Raw genomic sequence first — 20,845 nt, 5'->3', positions numbered from 1 at the left:
GCGTCCGAGACAAGATTCAATACGAAGACTCTGAAAACGTAAAGCCACATTGTATCAAATATAAAACAATAAATTTAAACAAAGTTTACTCTGACGAGCAAACAGAAACGAACTGGAAAGTAGACCTTTTAATTTTGTACTGACAAGTAACGTATTCCTCGTTTAAGTACCACGTCTGTCCACGCCTAATTCCTAAAACTCTGTCGATCCGCGGTCGTAATTATCCTCTTCCGTTCCAGATGAAGACAATTTTTCCGCGAGTGATGAACGACGCCCGCACGAAAGCAGCTGATTAATATTCAAACAAATAAATATTTATTTTGCAATCAGCCAGCAACAGGTAGGAATGTAATTAAAGCGTGCAGTTTAAACATTATTTCAACAATGCCTCCGTTGCCGCTGACAGATACGCGATAATTATTGATGGCAATTAGAGGGTGTGCGGTAATGCGGGATTATGTGGATTTATAATGTAATTAATACCCGTGCAGAAATATTAGTTTTTCTGCGTCGATCGGGCCGGCGAGAGGAAATTTTACTGAAATAACGCGCTCATTCTGGCCTGTAAATCGCGAGTCCATCGGTCGACCTCGTTGGCTTTTCACTTGTTGACTAATTCATTGTTTCATCGGCGCTTCGATGACGCGTATCCGTTCGCCGCGATAAATGACACGATCGTTGAGTAATCATTCTGTTAACATTTTAATATTCGGGAGTAACCCGTTGTAATCTCTAGTCTCCAGAAATCCCAAATCTTAGTACAATACGTATTAGAGAAGTTGCGAGATTCAACTATAAGCACTAACTAGGAGATTTGAGTACTTCTGAATTTTCAACATGGCTAGATCGTTTCAAGCAGTATAATTTTCTCATATCTAATACATTACAGATTATATGTTATACATTGTTCATTATTCGTATAAAAATAAACAATACCTAATTATTGAAGAGGATTTTAAATTTCGAAGGTACCAAATCTTTATTATTTATTTAAATAAACGAGCCTCGACATTTCTGTTGGCATTTCCGCTGAAGAAATCAAACGAGCTTAGTATTCGACCTAGCGGTTTTGTACGTGCATACGTAAGTCAGCCATGGCCGCGTTAAATTACGGAATGCTTCTATTTCGAGGAAACAGCGAGCGCGGTTAATCTTGATATCCGACATCTTCGCATGAATCTTGCGAGTAGGAACGATAGAGCGACTAAGTAATTGTATACGGAAGTGTAATGGCGTGATGGCCGGTATGATAATTAAAGGGCGTGACGGCCGGGGTGTACACACGCACGACACGATCACCAATGCGGGCAACTTTTACGGGAACTGAAACAGAAACGGAATTCGTCCGTGCAAACCGAGGCCTTTCATTGCGACAGGACAAAAGACAAAACGAGATCGACTGGCTGGTGGATATTTTTCCAGTTGGAATTATTGATAATTGAAGATTGAGAAAAAGAGGCTTGGAAAGTTGGAAGCGTCAAATATTAACGAATAATGTTCGAACAAATAGCTGAAGAGTACCTCTATTTTATCAAAGCGTTATATAATAATGAAAAAGTAATTCGAGAAATTGATGTTTATTTCTCAGCTCGATCAGAAACTGTGCATGCAAACGTCTCGTAAATTAATCATTTTTCAATCGACCAAGGGAATGCCAGAAGCTTATTATCCAGTGGTTTACGTATTCTTTCTTGAATTTATTCGACACACCTTCGCCATTATTTTCAGCTTTTCTCTTTCACGACTTCTGTTTCTTTTTCTTTTATTTTTTTTTTTTTTGCATTTTCGTGTTTCAATCTGACAACGCGAAAACCCTTTCCTCGCTACCGATGCGGAGTCCTCGTTTCGAAAGGCCCTCGCTGTGTAAAAATATAAAATAATGTCGGATGCGTTGCGCATTCTGCAGGTGTCTTTTATGTTCTCATTACTGCGCCGAAATAAATGACTTCGCGGAACAAAGTGAACTGTTCCCAGCACTTTTTGCGCGTAATTTGCGCGGTTCCGACTAAGAATTGGAAAGATGGCGATAGGTACAACGTACGCATGAGTTATGATGATAGCATTCATGAAAATTATGATGAATTCATTTAGTTACGTCATTGAATAATAATAATATTAATGAATTGGTAATCAAAATCTTTGAGTAATTCGTTCTGTGTAAAAGCAATCGTACTTTGTTCCGTTTCGTGTCTCCCTCCGATTCGATACAGGCAATCGATTCTTAGCAACCGGCTCAGAATCTTCTGTGCATCGCCTGCAAGGGTTGGATATCGCAGGGGTTGAAGATTTCAATCAAGATACGCCACTTGCTTCGAAACTACAGTATCTTAGCGCAGCGTTATCGAGAAGGGACCATCTTTATATGCCATAACCTTCGAAACTCACTGGATTCACAGTCTAACGAACATTCGAGCGACAATTGCGGAGTTGGATTAGATTTTCGTCAAAGTATCACATTTCTTAGTATTTTTAGTATTTCTTAGTATTAATATACTTCAAGTCTCAAAATTTAGAAATATATTTTACATGTGTTTCGTAATAGAGAATTTAGGTACTATGCTCGTCTTTATACTAATTTACAACTAGAAATTTGTAAGCTAATTTCCCTCGGTGGTCCCTCGCGATTCTAATTAGGATCGAAATTGGCGGCTCGTACATTTAATTGGAATATATTATTTTCGATCAGCGTTTCAATCGTTAATTATCTAACAATATTATGACACGTTTCGAAGCAAATATAAATCGGCTGGAACGATGAGATTAAAGGCGACAGTATCATGCAAAAAGCAACTCGTTGGAATGGTACGACTCTCCATTGGAAAATAATGCATGGAACATGTTAAATGTTACTTGGCAGAATTAGGAAAAGAGGTAGGACGGAGACAGAATTTTGAAAACGGAATTTTTAAAAAACCAAACGTTTGAACCAAAAATTTTCCAAATAATATACAATTAGTATTCCATACATCTGATTCTTAATTTTATATAAAGAAAACAATTAAACACGGTAACAATTAAAAGACTCCAAGGCGTACATCGTCGTCAGAAATAAAAATCCGAAAGCCGCTTTTGCCAAACGTTCTCGCATCTCGAAATAAAACCGAACCCTTCCGCGCGTCAATCAAGTTACAGAATTCAGTTCGCGTCCCGAACTTCTTTTCGTCGCTCACGATTTCACCGTTCGTTTCACATTTATGCTAATTACACGCGACCACTTGGTCGTTATATTCATTGACACCGAATACGATTTGATAATACAAACGGGATCGTAATTGTTTCGACGATCGCGAATATTTTCCCGTTTCCCGTGAGCGACCGCGATTGATTTGCCGCCCGCGGACCGGCGAGCACTCGCTTTAATAAGCGCGGAAAAATGGAGGGGAGGGAAATAAACCGGTGGAAAACCGCGGCGCACGCCGGGAAAGTGTTGGCGACACGCGCTCGTGCAATGAGATATTAATACCCCCATTTGATTTCGATTTCCTGGAAAAACGTTCGATGGAGATAAAATTACCGCGGACAACGGTAGACCGTCACAATAAATCAACCGCGTACGCGTATCACCGGCTAATCGAACGAAATACAGACAATTAGGTGGACTTCGACTCGGACACAGCTCTGGAAACTTCATATCTTTCATTGGCTACCTAGCAAGATTCCTTGAAAGTGCTGCGAGCAATAGTCATATACTATTCGAAACATCCTCGTGTTCTTATCATATACAATGGGTCTTCGAAGCCTATTTAGCATATCCTTAGCATTCGTGGCGATAGAACGCTAAAGAAAGCATCTCGAGTTGCTGGTAGATACTACATAGAAAAAAAAGGCCTCGAGTGCAAAGGGATTGGTAGAATTAGGGCAACGGGCTCTACAACCCCGAAGATTCTCTTAAAGAATCGCGCTATGAGTGAAACACTCTCTCACCTCAATCTTCGCCAAAAATTCCCATAATTATTCCCCAGTAATACCCACAAAAATTCAATAATATTAATCGTAACAGCGCCAATTTCCCCTCGGCTTGAACACTAAAACTGTTTCATTTTCAGTTATAATCGAGCTCCAATCGCCCCTGGGCATTTACGACGAAATTCTCGAAGAGAATACGTTCGCACCGTGTCGAAGCATCGCAACCGGATCGAAATTGAAGTCTAACCATGGATTGTCCGACGTGGAATATTGCACATTCAATAGGGTCATCGTATCAGTGGGTCGCGTTTCACGATACACCGACACAGTGGTTCATCCCGTGGTCCACCCCTTGATAATAGTATTATGACTCGCCTGATTGTTGAAATAAACAGGGGATATGACGCACGGGGTGTGACGTATGCGTGTATATGTTATATGCACATACGTACGTGAATCTATGACACGTATACGTGCACGCTGGTGCGTGCGTGCGTGGGTGCACGTATACGCGCGCGCGCGCGTGTGTGTGTGTGTGTGTGTGCATGTGACAACCGGCATACGCGAGTCATCCGGATGTTCATTAGGGTTGACAAATACTGCAAAATAATAAATTTGGCAACAATGATCGATCGAGCGGAATTTTGACCGAGACTTTCGATAATTGATCGATAGAACGTCAGCAATGTTTTCCGCTAATGTCACCAGGATAACGATAATGTTAATCGTAGTTGGCAGAGAATGGGTTAAATAATTCACGAAATCTCACTTCAATTTCTTTCCATCGAATCTGTTGGATACTTCTGTTGAAAAAGGTCTCTCGGAGTTAGTTTATGACCTGAAAGAGAAAGTCAGCAGACCTTTTTCGGAGACAAGAGAGCATCGATAGTTATCGTTGCATATTTGCACTGACGTCGAAATACTCGGTTCGATCGTAGTTTTCTTGAGAGCAACATCGCATCTCCTAACTCTCTGGTCGAAATAAAGAGTGTCTTACATAAAAGGAATAACTGAGTGGTAATTATTTTCTAATCCTAATAATCAATAGAATCAACGAACGAAGTGAATTCTCTACTATTCCGTGCAAACCAACCACCATTTCGTGCCTCTTCCTTGCAAATTGCCCCGTAATTGATGCACTAGGCAGCGAACGCGCGAAGGCAACAAGGAAAAACCGAAAAGGGCGTTCGAAACCCGGCGCGTCGGCGGTGGCCGAATTGTCTCTCTATTGAATAAACGTGTTACTCGGTGAAGTCCAATCCTTTGTCACTCAACGGCCTTCACCCGCATATCCCGTTCGGTTGGAAGTTCGGGCTGGCATAACGGACGGAACGTTTTCGCGCTGGCAGCGATCGGAGGCATCGAAATCCACGAATATTTCGTAGGAATAGGTGACGAGCAACAGGCGTCTCGGTCGAAGGGCACGTGCGCTCGGGCTGCCTCAGAATCTTCGGTATTTGATCGGTATCGACGGGGACCGATACGTGCGTGTCCGTGTACACAGCAAACGCGTGGGAACGCGGCGTGGCTGGCCATGAACGTGGGTGTGTGTACGACGAGAATGTGCGAGGCTTGTGTACGGGTAACAGGGTCACTGTGCCAGCGGGACACACGTTAGGTGGGTTGGTGCACCCCATCGGCACGATCATGCGAATACGCAATGGTAAACGGCTGATCATATCGTCAAGTTCGATCGATCGATCCCCGCTCGGTACTTCGCTGTTGTCACGGTTTAGTATCTATAAACATATCGCCGCGATTTACTGTCGCTTCAGGCGCGCACACTTGGACCAATTATTGCCGAGGAATGGGCAAGTACCACTGTCAACGGGGAATCACCGAGTCCGGGGCACGGCTAGCAACGATCCACGTTGCGGGGTCGCTCCTATTTTTCCGAGGGGTGGCTTTCCTGGTCGTTTGGTCGAGGACTCTTTCAAAGGATCTGTGGTAAAACGTCACAAATATATTCCTCTTACAGACCCAGACAATTTATTTCTCACGTATTTGGACACTGTGACGAAAAAATGAGATTCTGTGTTGTCGTCGTTAGCGATGATTCGAAGTCATAATACTTACTACCCTTTTCAAATTTCTTTAAATCTGTTGGTATTTTTTTGAAGGAACTCTTGAGACTAAAAAAATGACATTGAATTCACAAGGAAGATAATTTAAAGCTAATCCTAGTATAAAACGAAAGCTTACAAGAAGATGACATCCCATTGAAAACAAACATTTATCGAACGACTCAATAATTTTCAATGCAATGCCTCATAGTTAAAAAAAAAAAGAAACTATATAAAATTGATGCCAAAATGAAACTCGGAATATTCCAAACAAAATACTCAATCTTTTTAAAAATACGTTTTTAAGAACTATTAATCTCAGACGAGGGTGAAGCGTGCACGTTGCTTTTATAGAACAACATTTCTGAGTCACACAGATGGCTACGCTGGGCGAGTTGAAACGATCCAGAAGTTTCAGGGACTTCAGTCGTTAAAATGCTTACACTTTCCACTCCCTTGCGTTTCATTAATTATGTCTGCTTGAGGTGGACGGGAAAAATCGCCTCTCGCGTGACCAAGAGAGGGTGTGGCTGTCATCCGGTTAGTCGACGGATATCTGATATTAAGACGTCACGCTCCTACCGCTTATGTAAAAGCTCGATGCCGGGCTGCTGTTTCATTCACCGAACGAACGTGAGTAATCTGTTTGATTAGTTTCATAGTTTCAGCAGCGTCACTTGTGTAATTAAAATATGTTTTAAGGGACCCGAAGCTTTGCCCAAACGAAAACGACGAAGTTTATCTAATGCCTTATTCCTTGCGGGTATTTTATATTCAGACTAAGGAATATAATAAAGAATATCCCACAAAATATATTTTTTTCTAACGATTACACGTAATCGATCCACGTAATCGAAATAGGATAACGATAAACTTTCTTTGCAGTGGCTCTAATGTCCAATAAGTGTAATACGTCTTGTTGACGTATCTGATATCGCGTTCATCATAAACTATGAATATTTCTGTCTCTACCCGACCATTATGCAATTTATTTATCTACGTATAAAATATACATATACTATACGTACGACCACAATAAAGTCGTTTAATAATAATGATAAGTGTTCTAGAACGACAAATCAATACGCGTCTGCATCGAGTATCAAGAATGTACGAAAACATTTATTTATTTATTCAATTCTGTAAACGGGAATATTTTGATTAATATTCACGAAGTTATGGTATATGGTATATGGTGCTATGGAATTATGTTGTAAAGGGACGCTATGTGTTTGCCCAGTGACTATAGTCTTTTAGGTGACTTTACGAATAAGAGGTCTGAATGCGGTATGGGACTCGATAAAGAAATCTAAACTTCTTGGTGTACGGAAGCGTTCTCAAGATTACGTATCCCGTTGATAGGATCAGCTTGGCATGGAACTAACAATCGAGATTCGAATAACGGGGAATATCTAACGTGCCTCACAAATGTGTTCAATTAGATTTCACGGATCAAATACTGGCTGGGAATTCAACCATTCTCAGTTATATTCACGAAGATCATATCTGCAATGATTTTCCCATCGGATAGTACGATAAATTTGAATCTGTTTCGTTAATCATGTCTCATGACTTTAGTTCATAAAGAACGTGCTTGAAAATTAGCTCGTGTACTATCACCGTACCTTTAATTAACAAATTCACATGATCAACAACAGGTACAAACTGAAAACTGTTCATCGAGTAAGTAGAACACCTGTGCTCCTAAGGGGGTAGCTAACAAGCCTTTCTAACCCTTGGCAACAAACAAGAAATTGAGAATAAAGCATAGACAATAGCGTATTCAACCAACCCCTACCACTCCAACCCCCACAAGATCCACCGCCAAACGAATGAACTACCCTCGAATACTCCCGACTCTTTTCCTCAGCCTTCGAATCCTGCCAACAGATTTCGAACGTTCGAGAATCGTTGAAATATTCCTGGCTTTCCCCGGTGAAGGCAGGCGTCTTGGAGGAACGGCGCACAGGGGTTGGAAATCGTGTTGAGCCCGAGTTGGGTGGAATCGCATGAAAGGCGGACGACCAAACGGGGCTCGGAGGGAAGACAATTCACGGGCTTAGCCGCGTAATAAGAGACCAGTGTTTTTGGCTACGCGTGGGACGATGTTGTCCGGCCGCTGGATCACCGTGCACAGGGGGGTTGAACGTAGGTGGAACGTGGGATGAGAGTGTCCAGTGACGATGGGTCGCCATGGCAACCGACTGCACCGCCTCGCCACCCCGTGCATCCCTCACGGCTGCAGTTTGAGTTTGCGAGCGGAACTGCATCCTGCAGAATAAGGGGAGAGGTGGGGTGGGGGGGTGGGGGGTGGGGGGGTGACGTCGGAGGGACCCTGAATTTCGGTGGATAAGTGCGGTGCTAGCGGACCGGTAGAGGGGAGAACGGGGCGAGGGAACGGACAGCCACCCCTGCGAATCTATGTCTAATGATTATCGCGTATCCTGAGACCGTCGAGGTCCCTATGAAAATTCAAACATTTCCCTTCGTTAAAAATCTCAGCGTTCCCCCGATCCCGGCAGGGACCGAAGATCGACGACGAGATGGCCGGTCCAGTTGGAGACGCTCCCGAAACGTGGAATAATTTGAACATTTTTTCCTAACGATTTATAAGCCTTCAGGAGCAGTACAGCTTTCATTTGAAACATTTTTCAGTGTTTTCTGTAATCTAGGAGTTACATGGAGTTAAATAAAGTGGATAGCTTTGATATGAGAGATTTTCCTGCGATATTTCATGAAAATTCTCCTCTTGTCAATAGAAATGATCGAGAAATAGTAAAATTGGCTTTCTTTCTTTTGAGAACATATTATTTTCGATGGAAATTAATATTTATTTGTGTAAAATATAATGAATATTGTTTATATTATGTATATTATATTCTTACGACTAAACGCAGTGGGAACTGATTACTCCAAGTTTGCAATAGAATAAATGAAATAACCGATTTCCAACAATCACGATTTCATCGTTAACGTAACATCCCTGACGTTCTTCAACAAAGAAGCTTTTGTGAACTGACAAGTTTTGTAGCTTCGTTATATAAAAAATTACTCGAATCTTTTGATATTGCTGCAATTTTAATGTATCACGATCCTTTGATACGTTCACAGTTTTATTAAACACTTTTTTTCCTCGTTCTTGATAAAAATCGTGATTTTATGCAAATCGCAGGAAAGAATAAAACATGTTCGTACTCGGGTCTTCTGTATTACAAAAAATGAATTTTGATCTCGAATTTTCATGAATAAAAAACCGAAGCACATACAACTCCACAATAAATGGACGTAAAATTACAAGGAACTTGAATTTCAATTTGCTAGTCGCGACATGTGAATTGATTTTTCGATGGTAATTATTAAAATAAAAATGTTTCGCTTAAAATCACAAAAAAAAAAAACGATGATTATGGAAATTCACAACTTTCACAGATTCAAAAGTATGTCCTATCTCCTAAACGGTATAACATTATGCATTTTTGTTGGTATTTTATATATTTTTTCACTTGTACATGTTCACGTAGATCTCCCCGTATTTTCATTTGTCATAAATGCATGAACATCCCCAGTGCAATCATAATTGATTTAATTCCTTTTAATTTTAGAGCACCTCGATAAAATGGCGTCAAGATACCTCTTCTTCCCCTGCCTTGTCACAGATGCCTTTGATTTTTCCAAGCAACGAAAGAAAAAGTTCAAAGTCATCGCAGCTATCTACATATCGACCTAATGGATATCGAAAAGGACGTCGCACACGTGGTCCCATTAGTCCTAAAGTGTTGCAATCATCGAAGTTAACGGTACGAAGAAAACTAGACCAACGACAATTTACGCAGTCGATGGGGATGATAGAGGAGTAACGACTTTTACTCTATGGCGAAAGCAGTCCCGATAATGGCCATTTCAGAACGAATCTCCTTGAACGAGGCCAATCGTGGCCGTTTTACGCGAAACACGGCATTAGGGCTTGGCGCTGATGGACGTGCACGCGACTTTGAAACTTTTTCGCGGGAATGGGCCGTCCTGTACGGAAGGTGCGTTACATTATTTATCTTATTTATCGGAGTTTGCGCCATTTTCTGATCTGATTCCGCGATAGCGGTCACGTACGGCCCGTGGCGACGGAGACAACACACAAGGTGGCGTGTCAGAAAATTATTATATGCCTTACTTTGTCGTCCGTCCGTCGTGAGTGTATATTTTATTAATCCCATAAAGAGCGTACCCCCGTCGACCGGCGTTTACGTCAGAAGCATCGTAATCGACGGAATCTGGAGTTGAGCTCCAATTTAATAAGAAGTGACTGGGGTGCCAAGAAGAGAAAGAGACAAAGAGATTTTCGGTTCCTGTAGTTGTTAGAAATATTTTCACAAAAATTAAATATTTCTGAATGCCGACAATAATCACACGTTTACGAATCGCACTGTAGTATTAAACACACCAATTGTTATTACGAAAGATACGGTAAAACCTGAGAATTTGTTTCACAGCGAACGGTGCCAGTTTGCCCGAGCAACAAACGGTCGTTTCAGTTAATCCGAAAGGAGGAGAGAAACTTTGTTGCCGGGAACGAGGTCCTTCTGGTGTCCTTACGTCCAAGGAACTAAGCCGCAAACTATGAATTTATGCAAATCAAGATAAGACTGGCAAGTCTCCATGACCTCGATCGACCCTCATGGTTGTCCGGGTTGCGCGCTGGCTTAGAATCGAGACTTCATGCCCTTCTGATTAAATGGGCTAGCTAAACGGCTCGCACAGGCCTCAGACTTAACCGACTGTTAAGTTCGATTCGAGTCGAGCGGGCTTTGTGTACGCAATGATTACTGGCGCCAGTTGCGTGCCGGTACGAGATCGCCTGTATCAACGGACACCCATTTCTATTTACGTCCATTTCTACTGTGTTAGTTTTAATAATAGCATATTTCTACGAGCTTTTTTAAACTTATCGAAAATATCAAAAATGGGTAAAAGGGAAGCGTAAATTGTGAGATGTAGTGGCAATGTGCGGTTAGGCGAGTATGCGAGAATCATGCGGTACTATCGAAGGAATTCTGACCTTGGAACGGGCTTGAATGGAGATCTTGGAATATGAGAGATGTTAACGCGCGAGCCGTAGACTCGAAGGGCACGGGATTCCGCGTAGCATAACCAGAATATCTTAGATATCGAATCAACACGTGCCTTGACATTTCCGGTGACATTCGGAAGGAGGAAACAGTGATCCGTTCCAGTATACTGGTTTGAAGATATTTCCTGCTTGGAAAATATGCTGCGACCTTTTTATTCTGTAATCAACTTACTCTACACATTTGATAACGTTTCCTCTTACTATCTATAGATAAGTGATTGAATTAGAAAACTTTTAAATAGAATTGCAACACTCATTTAATACTAAGTATACATACACTTCTTTTAAGAAAAGAAATTAATTTTTTGGACTCCGTGGAAGTCCTCAAAATAAAATTAAAATAATACAAAAATTTCTAATAAAGCTTGATAGAAACGATAGTTTAAAATCAATGAATTTCCTAGATTTCTATTCCTACGTACCATATAAAAAATTTAATAACCCTCTCTGCATTTTTATAATGGTTTACGAATAAATCCCCGACGGAAGTCGTAGTATCAGAAATGAGTTCGCAGACATTAAAGCTGATTTGCGAAGTGATGCTGAAACGTCAGGTTCCGCGAGTTATAGCACATTTTTGAAGTACCTACGGCTTTGCACATTCAGTTTTAGCGTACATACATCGAACCAATTACCGTCCGTGTGCGTAAAAGAATTACAATTCGTACCTCTGCTTCATCATTCGATATTAATGTACCGTGAAACATTTCGTCGCATTGCGAAATATGCGAACTCTCTGCGAATTTTCATTTTGACTCTTGCTTCGTTTTTATTCGAGGGTTTGGAAGTAATATTCCGTCGTCGTTCGGTCGAATAATGTCGATACTAAATATATAATATTGATTAGAATTCATAAATTGCTAAGACGTGGTACAAATTCAGTATCCGCGTTAGTTTTATTTTACTATAAATTTGAACTCAACCGTCATAATAAGATGAAGATGTCTCAAATTAAGATTCAAAATAAAATAAACAATGCTCGTTTCGATCCTGACAAATATCGACCCTCATTTTTACAGAATATCGACAGTCTCACTCGTTGTCGGTTTTAACCAAACCGCCACTCAACGCAGACACAGTTCTTCATTTTAAATAGCTATTTTCCGCGATGCACGACACCTAGATAACAAACTCCGTTAATATTCCACTACACGCTTAATTATCGCTATCGGTAGAAAAGGGGCCGACCGACAGCGGCCCAGGTCTCAGGGAAATAACGAATGCAAGAAATCAATTCTGTGCCGAGATAGCCCCATGCACGCGTCCACACACGCGTATGAATGTGCATAGGTGCGCTGGTGTGTACGTTCACGTGAACGCATATCCCAGCCGAGACCCGACTTGGCGAACGATAAGATCAGTCGCGTGAGCCAACTCAGGGGTAGTTTGCCCCAAATGGCTAGTCCCATTTCCCTCTTCTCTAAGTAGCTCGGTATTTGTATTGTCGGCTGTGTAGTCGCTTTCGCTTCGCTATCGCCACTCTCACCGACACACTCTCGGCACACATCGTCGAGGCCTATGCGCACTTCCTAGGTTAGCCCTTTGTTTGTGTCCGCCAGATCTAAACCTGATACCGGAGAATCACTAACGTTCGCGGATCGATCGCTATAAACGTCTTATCGTTGTAGATTCCGTTGGACATTGGCAAAATTCAAGAATTTTTCTTTTTGCAAGTTTCACAGACACATTTTATTACAAAACAAAGTGTAATTTTATGATGCAAATATCGAAATTAACGTATAAATTGTCTCGTTGACATTGCTTGTCGACCAACTTTTTATAATTTCGATAAAACTGATTCTATTAGGTTGTCCCAAAAGTTTCTTTCGCTTTATTAATATTGGGTTGTCCGGAAAGTTCGTGCCTATTTTTAAGAAAAATTCAAAGGCATATTTGAATTTTCATGTATATTCATCGAATTATATATGTACCATTTTGTTTCGCAACTTTTCCACCCTTTAAGGAACGTATACACGTTATTTGTTTTCAGCCATTCCGACGTAATCACACCTGTACCGCCTACTAAAAATCGGCATGGACTTTCCAGCCGATTAAATAATAACAGCCCAATAAATAATACATGCACAATAGTTTATGTTTGATGTTACATTACTGAATTGTGCACGATTCATTTTGCTCCGTTACTGTTACAACATGAATATCTATGAAACTAGATTGTCTATTTATATAAACACGACCGCATAAAATAATTGAGTGCAACTCGCGATAGAAACTTTCGGGACAACCTAATACAAAAAACGAGTTTGCTCAAGCGAGTGGCATGAAAGGACCCGAATCTTCCCTGTGACGAAAGATGGAAAAGACGAAATGGATCCGTAAAATTTGTCTGAAATTGTCTTCATTCTCCACAGATAAAAATTCTAAGGTAGAAATCAAATCATTCCCTTTCCACTAATCAAACATCCTCTGTTCCCTAATTTAAGCTGTGATCCTTGCTGCCTCTGAATATCAAAACTCGATGCTCTTCAAACATTTTCTATATCCCTTATCCGAAGGCATCAATCATAATTCGCCAGCAATTCGGCCCTCATTACCGAAACAAAAGTCTGCTGGTGATCGGCAGGCGAATAGGCCGCGACTCGAAGCGTTTCAATTCCGGTTGGCGCAAACACGCGAATCCTCGATTATCCCCGAATTTCCCGCGAACCTCTCACCGAGTTAAGGAACAATTTCGCAAAAGCTCGCGTCAGTTTCATCAACGGATTCAGCCGGTCGGAGGCGCGCGGCTGGTGCAGCGCGCCCGTTAACCAGGCCGAAAAATTTCGCATATCCTCCTTCGCAACGGCCCCTGTCCTTCCACCCTGCCCGTGAGTGGTTTTCGACCACGCGGAATCCGACGAACGAGTACCTGGCTGAAATCCTGACGTCCTGACGTGGCACTGCGCCGACGGACTGAGAGGTGGTCGACTGCACGGCACAGCCATCGCCCAGCCTCCCGAGCTAAGCTCAGCACATTGCTGTGTGCCTTCCGGCTTACCACCGATAATGTTTTCATATTGTGCCCCGCGAATGTTTACGGCGTGCCAGCGGCATTATCCCGCGCTCCTTCACGGTTTCCCCCCGCCTCGCGATTCTTCCCGGAGATCGGGTGGCGGACTTGAGTCCTTTCGACGTTTTTCCAGACCCGGGCGGCCACGTTCCCGCCCCCGCGGGGGGCCAGTGCATCCGGTAACCGCCTCCGGCAGCATTTGTGCCTGAAACGTGTCTCTTGGCATCCGAGCCGCCACAGCTTCTCGCTCTTCGCGAGAACGAGCTTAAAAGCAGTGGAGGACTTAGCTTGCCTCCCGGAAGAGAACTTGAAAGGAACCACGAAAAGGGACACTCGACTCGCTTTCGAGTGCTTTCCTCGGCTTACCCGTTTGTCTCCAGTCGCGTCGACTCTGTTCCTCTCCTGTGCACCGCGATACGTCCGTCCTTTGCGGAGACGACGATTTCGGCTGCGAGCTTTCGCACCGATTCCGCTCACCTCGCGACAGGACGACCTTTCCAGGCACCCCGTCTGCGAGCAAGGGAGAACGTGGCCGGATCGATGATCTCTGAGCCGAAACCACTAGAATTAAGATAACTTTTCAACTTTTACTTTTGAAACTAAACGTCCTGTGAATAAACTGTAGATACAAAAAGGTTTCGTTTCATCATTTCCTATAAGCTGATATTGTTTTAAAAATTAATTTTTACTTCAATTACGGTTACGAATGATCTAACGTGAATTTGTAGAATTAATTTATGCACCTGATACATGAATCTAATAAATTCGATCCTCGAATGATTCTCGGATTTTACAGGAATCACCTCGTACAACTTTGCCAATATCCCTTTGATTATGCCAGCTTGAGAATATTTACAGATGTGCGGTATCTCATCAATTTTCTACTAAGAATGTTGTAAAAAGCAATCAAGTACCGAACCGTTGGGCAAACGTAGCACAGCAATGTAATCGACGGGAAAGTATAACCGAAGAGGGCTTAGAATTAATGTAGCGTTAGATCTAACCGAAATTGACATTTAATACGGCCATGCGCACGTTGTATCCAACTGGTAAGACAGAAGGTGTACCATAAAGTATGAGAGTACAACATATGGCAATTAAGCTGGAGAACGATAAGGTATATCGAGCAAATATTTGCACGGTGATGCCTTTACCTTCGATCCGGCAGATAGGACTTTTTGTACCTTATCAACGTAACGTGAAATCGAGATTCGGGGAAATTAAAAGTAAGGGATCATCGAGGACAAAAATATATTAAATAGGCTGCGTCGGGACGAAATTAAAAAATTCACGAAGCACGAAATCTTAGGAAGTGAGGCGAGTGAAAGGAAGAATTAGTTTAATAATGAAATTTAGTAGACGTTGCTATGACAACACTCTTGTTTTTGTTTAGTTTGGTTTACCTACTGAATAGGTTATAGTATCACGTGCAAAATTAAATTGTATAAAAGAATGCCGGCTGTATAATTGATTAATAAAATCATATTCTTTAAAATTTAACATATTGAACTTCATTTTTAAATCGGGCACAAACTCATGCAATCATCCAATACTAAGTCCTGTGCCATGTAATTGTATGACTATGATTTATAGCGTATTTAAACACGAAAAACGCGTAATAAACGTTGGTATATAATACAATAAGGAAAGAATGAATAAAAAATGTATGAAGACTAAAATCGTATTAAAAATAATATAACAGAAGTATATATTGCGTTTCTTTCGTTATTTATTTCTTCTTCTCTTCTAAACGTCTTTTCTCAACGTTACCTTCCCCAGCTTCATCCAAATGAATTTAACATGGAGTTCGTGACCTGTTCGGCGCAACAAAACGTCCACTGGCCTTTGATTGTCAGTACGTTGGAATTAAGTGCACGGTGTTTCCTTCGCGCAACTCTTCCCTCGGACATCAGGCGTCTTTCACGGTGAAAAGAACTTTGCCTGGAACCCTACGATGGTCAAAGAACAGAGACGGCGCAAAAGAGTCGAGGCGCTTAATTTTAAGCTGAAGCTAATGAGATTGAAACGCGGTGAAAACATCCTGTAACGAACACAAGAAGCTTTGAGTCTTTGAATCAAAGTCCATCTACTTTTCGAAATTAGAAAGGCTCTTAACGGTCGATAGAGTAATGTTTCGGTAGTTGGGCGATGACTGAGGAAATATTCGCGACGTGCTGCGAAACTTTCTCAAGTGACAAGCTTATATTCTGGTTAGCACGGATTCTTTGGCAATCAACGCTTCCTGAATTTCTCTTTGTCGATGGTGGAGGGTTTTTCGTTTTTAATTTTGAGGGTTTCGTTTCCTAACTCTTCTAATTAGACGAGGGTATTTTACAATACGCGGAACCGCTTATTATTCTTATTCGAGTGCTCCCTTTTTAATATTATATCTTATCTAATATTATATAATATCTTACTAAGGGGAAAGATGACGACGAAGAGGTAACTCGAGATGTGTACACGATGATGATATAATTTAATGAACGTACTGTCTCCAAATACTTCAAGATTTTTAAGTAACGACGTCAGTTTGGAGATTAAAGAGTGATACGGAATGATTGATGACGGAGATACGTTCATGTTAATCGAGAAGGAGTCCTCGACATACTGCAACAGATAATGTCAAGATATTCAATATTTTACAGAAATCTGGTTTTCTGCATCTGAAGAGATTTGGGATAATAATTAAATGTAAAGTTTTACACGAATGGCAATGGAGTAGAATTCATAATATTAAATTAATCCAAAAAGACAAACGGGAGCACTCGCGGATCTAACCATTCGATAGGAATCTCGAGACATCGTTCACGGGTGGTTTCGATTGAGCCACATATGGTCGATTGTGGCACGAGTTTATCGAAAGATAAGTCGAGGCGATTAAACTCAACCCTTTCTCATCCCGCGCACCTGTCCTTCGCACGCCAGTTTTATTCAACGAACTGGATTTTTACCACGAAACCAAAATTAACAACGTAATAAATTTTTATGTTATTCATCTACGTACTCGAGGCATACAAAGTGGCAATTTTAATATTTTCATTAGATTCGAGGAACGTCGAGTAATAGTAACGTACACGAATCCGAAACCGAAGAAAGCGATTGACCAGTGCCAATAATTCAACATAATCGAACGCTGCTTAAACCCCCAACGTGCGCAATTCCATGGTCGACCGAGGATCGTTTTTAAAAACGTTTATCTTCCAAATACTCGGCGACGTGATCGTTTCCCGTGGAATCGACAGAATTTCATTTCATAACGGCGACACTTTTACCGCGGCGATATTATCGCGAGCAGCGTCGCTGCTTCAGAAACGTAACGCAATAATCTCGTACGAGCTGATAATAATAATCGTGGATCTAATAATCGTGACCTCTTCTCGGTATGGAAATTCCGAGTAAGCAGTGTCACGCGCCTCTACCAAGCTCGATCGTGTTTGTTTTCACCGAATACCAGCGTCGAACGTTCGATAGCACGCGGAATAAGGCACGGGGAAACAATTCTGGGATTGGCGACTTTGTTTATAATGGAAACTCTGTTCAGATCAAATTAAGGACAAAATTGTGGTTTGAGATTTCGCACGAGAGTTTAGAATACGAAGAGAAACTAAAATTTCATTAAACATTTTCTTTGAATCTAATCCTTTGTAGAATTTGTTTGAAACATATTTTAAAACTTTTTCAAATCACGAACAACTATCAGAAAAACCACTGCACTACAGGAAGCAATCGTTATTCGTATTTAGTCCAAAATTTAAACAAACCTTGCGACAGGAGTATGAAATTTGAGTACGAAGTTTTATTCATTAATTATTCTTTTATTATCTGTGCTATAATTTTTATTGAAAACAATATCGAACAACATAGAAATTTGTCTCCTTAATTCGTTATTCGAGATATTTATCTATACAAGCATTTTGTCCATCTCTAATACTTGTCGAAATGTGTTTTTGAGAGCGTACTTGACGTTTCGCTATTAGATTTTCGATTCGATCCGTTTCACCAGGAATTATCCGATTTCGTCGATAGTTTGCACGATGAGTTAGAGTCCTCCTTAATAGTTCAACTTCCTGTTCTTGTTCTTGTTTAAGATATTCTCACGCTGAGCCATTAGCTCCTCCGGCGTGATCACGACTTGACACCTGTGCGCGTATGTGTGGCACCTTATGGTTCCGCAGCATTCTCTGTCAGAAACACACTGAAATGAAGAAACAAATCAACGTTAGCATCAATCGATTGGCAAAACTACGAAATTATTAGGACAGCCATAGAATTTTATTTTCGAGTTGTTGGACAAGATATCTTAAGAATCAGTGGATCGATTATCATCAATTCTGATATACATGTATTATCCCTCCATTGTCTGAATTAACATAATCTCGATACCTGAGGATGTTCTGTTTATTTAAATGTTGACATTTTCGATTATTTGAGACGAATTTTTATTCGTTGTAAACTACTGTTGCTCTAGCAAAATATAATTATCCAAAATTTTAAATCAATAAATCTTACATTTCACTCTCAATTAAAAGCCTCACGTGTCGCCCAGTTTGTTAGACTTGAATTCCCCAGTCTCCTCAAAAAGACGCTCGAAAATTTCGAGTCGAAATAGTTGTTACAAAAGTAATTTACTCACGCTGTCGCCATGTCTACCGCACTGCTCAGGCGCTGCCATGACTACAGTCATAGCTATCAACGCAATGAAGACGCACAGCATGATTTTGGTCATTTTGAATGGGATTTGTTTGCTGAAAACAAAAATTGTATATCCGTCACTTTCTCTTTACCATCGGTCCTTTTCAACAACAGTCTTTATCGAATAAATCGCTCCGTTATGTTGATTTAAAGAGCAGAAAACCGAGACGTAGTACCACGCGAAGTGAGACACTTCTTGTTGCAATTACATTCCGTCTCGGGGCCGCGACGGCAAGGATCGACAAAGGTCACTCGCGGATACATGAAATTCCAGCTCATTACGCAACCTAACGAGCACATACACTCACGCGCGAGATTTTTACGCGAGGACGGCCTGTACAGGTGTCCGTGAATGAGTCATTAACTACCGACCTAACTTGTTCTTGAATAGCGAACAGAGTGACTAAAGTGTACGGTCATGGGCAACCATATCAATCTATTATAATTCATGGAGTTGTCACGTACTCAGCGCGGATACAACTTTTCATGGCTTTTCATGGCAAAACCCGATTAAATAATTTAAGAACAAATCTGTTTTATTTTTGTTTCAAACAAAAATGATAATATTGTCGTAATTATATACGAGCCATAATGTATCATTGTTTTCTCAGAATAGGTAATTGAGAGAAGAACAAACGTCTGTTATCGAAAAAGTGCCTTTTCATGTTGGAAGCAGACTAAGCCGTTTCGTATTATTCTGGGACAAAGTAATATTTCAGATGCATTGCGAATGAATGGTATGCAAAGCAAAACAGAGGCCCGGTACAATGGAAGATATGTTAACGATATTGATAGCACAAGTCATTGGAAGAAACGTGCGATAATGAACGTTCAAAGTTCCTTGCATGTATCTGTCAATATACCGAAGATTCTTCAACGTTATTCTCTTGTTTATATCTTAGAACGATGCAATGTTTATGAATTTGTTTCTTCTTTAATCTGTATCTCCGGTAGGTTGGTAATAAACTTTGTTAATTAATGGTGTCTGTTTACGTATATTAAACCAGCGGGATGTGGATATACCGATGCGAGATCAATTTCAATCCATTGACTATAATAGAAGAATAAATAAGAGGCAAATTAAAATATTGTGAAAAATATTCACAAATTAATGAGATAATATGTCAACATTCTCTTTATCGATTAATTAAAATATGGTTGAATCCAAATAGAGAACAAATCACAGTCTAGTTTATTAAAAAAAAAAAACTAGAATTCCAAAGGAATACCAAAACCAAAACAGAAAAATTCACAAATTACTAGAAAGATATATCACCATACGAAGCGTTACACTCGAATTCAATTTCTAATATTGAAAATTCGTTCGAAGAATATTTATTTAAGAAACCTTCCGGAATAATAAACTTCACTCGTTCAACCTTCTTTTTTCTCTACATCGCTCAACTTACAACTCCCCTCGTTTAATTACTCGACGTCAAACGAAAGGTCGACATTTTGTCTCGCCCTATCATCGTGATAGGACTCCTTCGCACTGAATTAGACACCAAATCACTTTGCACAGAGGATTAAACGTCGAACCGTGAATTAATCCACGTCATATCGGTACATTGATGTTTGAATTTAGGAGGAAATTGGCACAATCACGGCGGTCCCTACGCTTGGAAACAGTTCCTCTGAGTTACTGCGCATGAATTGCTACTCACCAGAAGCAACGAACACAAAGAAACACAGAGCTCTTTCTTAGGAGTGCTGGACCCAAGAGAGTTCGACCTTAACTGTCTCGTCGTCTTGCTGTATACTACGCTTTTATAGCACGACGTCGCGTCACTCTGGCAATTTCTGAACTCGCATATCGCGCTTCCGAGTCTGCATACGCATGAGAGGTTATAGTGGTTACAGAAAAATGGTAAATTTCTCGGATGCCTGAGTCACGTTCGAAACACCAGTGACATTGGCTCGTTCCTAGTTTCATTGGTACTGCTACAATTTTCAGAAAGTTGCATTGTTTGCAAATTTCTAAGATTCTCGGTACGTGCCAACAAGTTGAACAAACTTTTAAGGAAGTTACGACGGCCAAGCGGCCGACTT

At 40.9% G+C, this 20,845-nt stretch overlaps 1 protein-coding gene across 1 annotated transcript; it reads right to left on the bottom strand.

Moving 5' to 3' along the window:
- Positions 1-17,898: 17,898 nt before the first annotated feature.
- On the bottom strand, positions 17,899-20,621 carry LOC128879154 (omega-conotoxin-like protein 1). Its single transcript, XM_054128041.1, has 3 exons — positions 20,461-20,621; positions 18,738-18,849; positions 17,899-18,299 (listed from the first exon to the last, which is right to left on the bottom strand). Exons 2-3 carry the CDS (start codon positions 18,828-18,830, stop codon positions 18,156-18,158), a joined length of 237 nt encoding a protein of 78 aa, XP_053984016.1. The 5' UTR covers positions 18,831-18,849; positions 20,461-20,621; the 3' UTR covers positions 17,899-18,155.
- Between the last annotated feature and the right edge of the window lie 224 nt (positions 20,622-20,845).

The sequence above is a fragment of the Hylaeus volcanicus genome, chromosome 7 (assembly GCF_026283585.1).
Source record: "Hylaeus volcanicus isolate JK05 chromosome 7, UHH_iyHylVolc1.0_haploid, whole genome shotgun sequence".
NCBI lineage: Eukaryota > Metazoa > Arthropoda > Insecta > Hymenoptera > Colletidae > Hylaeus > Hylaeus volcanicus.
Note: the sequence above shows the minus strand (reverse complement) of the source record. Positions and strands in the feature narration are given on the sequence as shown.

Bases quoted from the DNA above. Each gene is read 5' to 3' on its own strand.
- LOC128879154 (XM_054128041.1), bottom strand. From the start codon at position 18,830: ATGACCAAAATCATGCTGTGCGTCTTCATTGCGTTGATAGCTATGACT. The intron at 18,300-18,737 runs GTGAGTAAATTA...TCTTCATTTCAG, and splicing joins GCGGTAGACATGGCGACAGC to TGTGTTTCTGACAGAGAATG.